General features: G+C 46.3%; 1 protein-coding gene across 1 annotated transcript in view; it reads right to left on the reverse strand.

Moving 5' to 3' along the window:
• Positions 1–7,213, reverse strand: part of LOC109915862 (serine/threonine-protein kinase D1-like) — a 106,860-nt gene that overhangs the window by 20,535 nt on the left and 79,112 nt on the right. The window contains exon 6 of the mRNA XM_048618217.1: positions 3,218–3,389. Coding sequence (XP_048474174.1) covers positions 3,218–3,389 — 172 coding nt within the window. The remainder of the gene's footprint in view (positions 1–3,217; positions 3,390–7,213) is intronic.

The following is a 7,213-nucleotide window of genomic DNA, read 5'->3' on the forward strand; positions in this document are numbered from 1 at the left end:
AATTGCATTTCTGAAGAAGGGTCTAGGCCCGAAACGTCAGCCTTCCTGCTCCTCTGATGCTGCTTGGCCTGCTGTGTTCATCCAGCTCTACACCTTGTTATCTCAGATTCTCCAGCATCTGCAGTTCCTGCTATCCCAGAATAAATGAAGGATAATTTTAAAGCAACCAATTCTGTTGAGATTGAGAAAACAAAAGTTGGGGGGGTGGGGGCGCATCTGTTCAGAGTAGCCCTATCACTGTAGCGAAGAACACCCTCTCATGCGCCTGGCTCGCTAGGCCATTCGAGACGACAATGAGAAGTCAGTTACCTAGTGTCATCTGTAGGGCTGCCAGAAACCGGCTCAAAGTTTGCAACAGCCCAACAGCTCCCAGGGCCTTAGCTCCACAGCAAAATTCAGAGGTGACCGGATTAACCAAATCCGATTTTCTGCAAGAAACTCCCGATTACTAGGCCAAGGCTTCACTCCTGCCTCTGCCACCTCTTGCTTCTGAATTCAAGAGGCTCTGGGGGCCAAGTCCCACTTCAGAGTGTGAGCACCAAAAATCGATACTGGCACTGAACGGGTGCCACACTGTCGGAGGTGCCAGCTTTCGAAAGAGACATCACATTGAAGCCCTATTTGGCTGTTTGGGTGGATCTAAAGGATTCCTTAGCACTGTTTTGAAGGGAGAGATGATGGCATTTTGGCGTCACTAGTCATTCTATAAAAGTTGTGTGACATATAGACAGGGTGGTGATAAAAGCGTTTAGCACGCTTGCCTTCATTGGTCAGAGTGTTGAGTACAGGAGTTGGGACGTTGAGTTTGTACAAGATGTTACTAAGGTTACCTTTAGAGTACTGTGTAAGTTCTGGTTGCCTTGCTACAGGCAGGCTATTGTTAAATCAGAGAGGGTTCAAAAAAAGATTTATCAGAATGTTGCCGGTACTAGAGGGTTTGAGTTATAAGGGGAGGCTGGATAGACTGGGATTTCTTTCACAGGAGCATGGGAATCGACAAGTGACTATATAGAGGATTATAAAATCATGAGGGGCATAGACAATGTTGCAAAGTTGGGTACAGTATTTGTGGATTGGCAGGCAGGAAGTTAGAATTTGGTGTTTGTAATATGCTGGGGGGGGGAGGGGGAAAGCATTGCGTGGTCCCTTTAAAAGATGATGTGCTTTTTTTTGTGCTTAGAGATTTAAAATGGATGCCTGTGAAGAGCAGCTTGAAAGTTTGCAAGTAAACAGAGAGCACCCAAATTGAAACATTTGTATTGAAAGGCCGTACAGTTAGCAGGCCAAACAGCAGTTTTTACCAAGACAACAGGCTTTTGAATTTAACCAATCAATTTGAACCAGGCACTTTAGATACCAAAAACCAATTAAATTCAAATCTGATGGGTTTGACAACATAGAACCCATCCTACTGTAAGAAATATTGATATGGCATCAAGGGGATAAAAGAAAGGGACAGTTGAACAAAGCTCCAGTGCTAGCTGCTATCCGCCAGAGCCAACAGCCCTCAGCTCGCGAGAGAGAATCGCTGGCTCTCACAGCTTCCTCTATGTCTTACAGAAAGCACTATCTAAATAACAATAGCACCAACAACACGACTCGTTAATATTCCTGACAGAAGAATCAACAGAGAAGGCTCAGAACGTTCCAGAAGGCATGTAACCTGTCTGTAATTTTGAGAGACTAAATTCTATTCTTTTAATATAAGTGAGACTTGTATTTATTGGAATAGCATGCCATTAGAATCTTGCTTTATTCGGGAATAGTTAGTAGTTAGAAGGGATCTATTTGGTTTGTTAATAGTTTTTTTCCCACAGGTTAGAGTTAGATAAATAAACTGTTTTACTTGTTGATTTTAAAGTGAGTATCAGGGATTTATTTTATTTAACCATTAGAAGTTGCTGAAAAACAGGTTACACCACCTTTCACACTCCTTTTACAGATTATGGGCTGAGGTGCTTTGGTTTTAGTTCTCAGAGATGTAGGGGGTCAAACTCTGCTTTACAACAATGGGTGGCACGGTGGCACAGTGGCTCAGTGGTTAGCACTGCTGCCTCACAGCGCCAGGGACCCGGGTTCGATCCCACCCTTGGGTGACTGTCTGTGTGGAGTTTCACATCCTTCCCCGTGTCTGCGTGGGTTTCCTCCCACAGTCCAAAGATGTGCAGGTTAGGGTGGATTGGCCATGCTAAATTACCCAGTGTCAGGGATGTGTAGATTAGGGGGATGGGTCTGGGTTGGATGCTCTGGGGGTCAGTGTGGGCTTGTTGGGCCGAAGGGCCTGTATCCACACTGTCAGGATTCTATGAATAAGGTGAATAGCAAAGATCTAGGGGCAGGGGAGACACAAACTAGAAGGCATAGGCATAGGTTTAAAGGTCAGAAGAGGAAAGGTACCTAAGGGGCACCGTTTTCACACAAAGTAGTTTGTATGGAATGAAGTGGTAGATGCGGGTACAGTTACAGCATTTAAAAGACTTTTGGACAGATACATGAATAGGAAAGGTTTAGAGGGATATGGGCCAAATGCAGGGAGGTGGGACTAATTTAGTTTGGGAAACTTAGTCAGCGTGGACAGGCTGGACTGAAGAGTCTGTTTCCGGCTGTTTGACTCCAGTCCGAATAATCCAGACACCCAGGTCATACTCCAAGGACCAGGGATCGAATCCCATCAGGGCAGATGGTGGAATTTGAATTGAGTTTAGAAAAACAAAAAACAACCTGGACCTGAACGTCTGAAGATGAATACGAAACCATTGTTGGGTCTTGTAAAAACTCATCTGGTTCAGTAAATGTCCTTTAAAGGAAGGAACCTGCCATTCTTACCTGGTCTAGCCTACACGTGACTCCAGGCCCACAGCAATGTGGTCGACTCCTAACTGCCCTCTGAAACAGCCTAGTGAGCCATAACGATTAGCAATAAACCCTGGCCCAGTCAATGACACATGGCGCGAGTTAATTAAATAAAAATTATTTCAAGGAGAGGGTTATTTCTCACATCTTGACCAATATTTGCCCCCGAACCAAATCACACACCCAAAAAAAAAGACGATCGAGCCAGCAATCGGCCGCACTTTTCCATGTGGGATCTTGCTGTGCACTTCCCACTTTACAGCAGTTGCCAAACTTCAAAACTGGCATTTTGGGACACCAGTGATCCTTAAAGGCGCCATGGCGACGCAATCCTCTTCAGTTTGAAGCAAGTTGGCCAAATTACCTCATCATTCTGCTGGGGCTGTCGTCATCTCCAGGGAAACCGTTCTCCGAGCGGTGGCTGGGGGTGGTGGGTGATTCGTCAAAATCGTCCATGGTCAGGGTTTTGTCTCCATCGCCATCGTCGGTAACGTCCTCCATGTTTACGTCTGCATCGATGCCTGGGCTCAGCAAATCTGAAAGGGATTGACTGGAAATTTGAATGTCCATCTCCAAACCAGGACCTCGTAAACAAGAAAAATCCTCAAGAGTCTTTCACAAAAAAAAAATAATTAGCCACTTCAGTCTGGGACCCAAAACACCAAAGTAATCTGACACAAAAATAAAACCCCTGAAAGAACTGCGGATGCTGGAAATCAAAAACCAAAAAAAAAATTGCTGGAGAAACTCAGCAGGTCTGGCAGCATCTGTACAGAGAAGACAGAATTAATGTTTCAGGTCTGGTGACCTTTCGTCAGAACCCCTCAGAAATAATTTGATTGATTCCTTTAAGATCTGACAGAGTAAGACACAGTTATCTCCACGTGCACCTGAACTAAGTTCCATCAACATAGAATACACATCTCTAGTAATTTCATTCAGGAGGAATTTTACCCCTTTATTCGCTCATGGGATGCGGGCATCTTGGGGAGGTCAGCAATTGTTACCCCAACCCTAATTGCCCTGGAACTGAGTGGTCGGCTCAGTCCCTTTCAGAGGGCAGTTAAAGCGTCACCTGCAGTGCTGCTGGTCTGGGTGTCACATGTAGGCCAGATGGGGTAAGGACGGCAGATTTTCTTTCCTAAAAGGGGCATCAACGAATTAGACGGTCATCAAATCGGGACAGCATGGTGGCTCAGTGGTTAGCACTGCTGCCTTACAGCACTAGGGACCTGGGTTCGAACCTCACTGTCTGTGTGGAGTTTGCACATTCTCCCAGTGTCTGCGTGGGTTCCCTCCGGGTGCTCTGGTTTCCTCCCACAGTCCAAAGATGTGCAGGTTAGGGTGGACTGGCCATGGGAAATTGCCCCATATTGTGCAGGGAGGTGTGGGTTATAGGGGAATGGATCTGGGTGGGATGCTCCAAGGGTCGGTGTGGGCTCGTTGGGCCGAAGGACCTGTTTCCACACTGAAGGGATTTCCATGATTTAAATCAGGATAGCATTTTATTTCCAGATTTTTACTGAATTCAAATCTCACCATCTGTCGTGGTGGGATTTGAACCCAGGTCCCTGAAACGTCGCTCTGATTCTTAGCCCACTATTCCACCACCTCCCCCCACACAGAGGGTAACACTCCCCACTCGCGCTGATTTCAGCTAGAGTGGAAATCCCGTGGAAACTCTTGCCTTTTCAGACTTTGCTTAAGTCAACTTAAAAAGAATTCGCCACAACAAGTGGATCTGCTTATCCCAAAGAGGAAGATGCTATGGAAGACATGGCTCCCACAAGTCCATCCCTTCCCCATCTTTCTCCAATAAGTTAGAAAAAAGCAATGAAGAAATGGTCAGGAGAGCTTGCCAGGTAATATGATAGATGGAAAACGATCACACAGTCAAAACCCATTAGGCACTGTCAGGAGTCAATACACAGGACTGGATATCTCTGAGTCCAGTACTCTATTCTCATCATCTTCCTAACACATTTGGTTGACGAATTTGAGTCAGAAGGTCACAGGCTCAATTTCCCACTCCAGAAATATAAACGCACTGTTCAGGACAAATCAGGCTCATAATCTGCACCTTATTCTCCACCTTAACCATTCACACTCTCCACCACCGACGCTCAGTAGCAGCAGTGTGTACCACCTACAAGATGCACTGCAGAAATGCACCAAAAGTCCGTAGACAGTACCTTCCAAACCCACAAACTCCACCATCTAGAAAGACAATGGGGAGACAATAACCTTTTGGTATTATCGCTGGACTGTTAATCCAGAGACCCAGATAATGTTCTGGTGGACCTGGGTTCGAATCCCACCACAGCAGATGGTGGAATTTGAACTCAGTAAATATCTGGAATTAAGAGTCTAATGATGACCATGAATCCATTGTCAATTGTTGGAGGAAAACCCCATCTGGGTAACTAATGTCCTTCAGGGAAGGAAACTGTCATCTTTACTGAAATCCAGTCAATTCACTCATGTCTTTTAAAAAGATATCTGCCGTTCTTATGCACTCTGGCCTACATGTGACTCCAGGCCCACAGCAATGTGGTTGACTCTCAGCTGCCCTCTGGGCAATTAGGAGCGGGCAATAAATGCTCCCTGGCCAGTGAAGCCTTCATCCCGCAAATAAATAAAGAAAAAAAAAGACAAGGGCAGCAAATATATGGCAGCACCACCCACCTGCAAGTTCCCCTCTGAGCCACTCACCCTCCCGATTTGGAAATATATCGCCGTTCCTTCACTGTTGCTGGGGCAAAATCCTGGAATTCCCTCCCTAAAAGGCACTGCGGGTCAACCTAGAGCACATAGACTGGAGCAGCTCGCCATCACCTTCTCAAAAGGACAATTAGGGGTGTGTAATAAATGCTGGCCCAGCCAACAAGTCCTGTGAAAACAAGCTGAAAAACCGAAATCTCAGCTGACACTCCCAGTGCAGTAGAGAGTGAATGCTGCACTGCCTGAGGTGCCATCCTTCAAAGCAGACATAAGGCGAAGGTGAATGTGGATGTGGATGTTAACAGAAACCCCTTTATCTCTGAGAGCAGCCTGTCACCTTGACCAGCTATCATCCCTCAACCAGCATCACCAAAAGGCAAAAAGAAATATACTTTTCTTGCATTTACATAGCACTTTTTGTGGCTTCTGAAAGTACTTGACAGCTGATGAAGTATATTTTTTGAAATGCAGTCACTGTTGTAATTTAGGAACTATACTAACCAATTTGCTCATAGCAAGCTCCCATTAAAAGCAATATGATAATGACCAGATAGAATCATACAGCACGGAAATGGACCCTTTGGCCCAACTCGTCCCATGCCAACAAGCTTTCCCAAACTGAACTGGTCCCACTTACCTGTGTTTGGCCCATATGCCTCTAAACCTTTCCTGTTTATGTACCTTTCCAAATGTCTTTTAAATGCTGTAACTGTACCAGCATCCACCACTTCCTCTGGCAGTTTATTTCACATACGAACCGCCCTCTGTGTGAAAAAGTTGCCCCTCAGGTCCCTTTTAAATCTTTCCCCTCTCACCTTAAAATTATGCCCTGGGGTTGAAAGTTCACCTTAGATCCAAATAGGATACAGGAGGTTGCAGACCGTCTGGCCTTGGCGAAAGACAGAGAGTCTTTTTTTGTTGTTGTTGATCGAGGGATAAATATTAGCATGGACACAAGGGAGAACTCTCCTACTGTTCTTCAACATGACAGCGTGGGATCTTTCCCACCATCTGTGCAGGCAGATGGGGTTTGTTTGAATGTCTCAGGTGAAAGGCAGCGCCTCTGGCAGTGTGGCACACTCTCTGTACTGCACGGAGTTCGTTAGCAAAGGACTTTGTGCTCTTGTCTGACATGGGACAAGCAAGAAACTTCGAGGATTGTGTGACTGACCGCCTCACCGGACCACGATCTGCTTGTGTGGGATCTTGCTGTGCGCAAGTTGATGTGGTGTTTATTTGAGTCGTAGCAGCAGCGGCGACTCTTCAGAAGTAGTCAAGTGCACAGCAAAGCGCTCGGTCCCTGGGGCTCCACAACACGCAGCTGTAAGTTAATTCAATTTCTGGCCCTCCCCAACACAACCCTTCTGTTGTTTGCTGGGAAGAACCGATAGAATCATAAGCATTTGGATGGTGGCTCAGTGGTTAGCGCTGCTGCCTCACGGTGCCAGGGACCCGCGTTCTATTCCACCCTCGGGCCACTGTCTGTGTGGAGTTTGCACATTCTCCCCGTGTCTGTGTGGGTTTCCTCCGGGTGCTCCAGTTTCCTCCCACAGTCCAAAGATGTGCAGGTTACAAGATGGATTGGCCATGGGAAATTATCCCATAGTGCCCAGGGATGTGCAGGTTAGGGTGGATTGGC

The sequence above is a fragment of the Rhincodon typus genome, chromosome 39 (genome assembly GCF_021869965.1).
Source record: "Rhincodon typus isolate 14 chromosome 39, sRhiTyp1.1, whole genome shotgun sequence".
Taxonomy (NCBI): Eukaryota; Metazoa; Chordata; class Chondrichthyes; order Orectolobiformes; family Rhincodontidae; genus Rhincodon; species Rhincodon typus.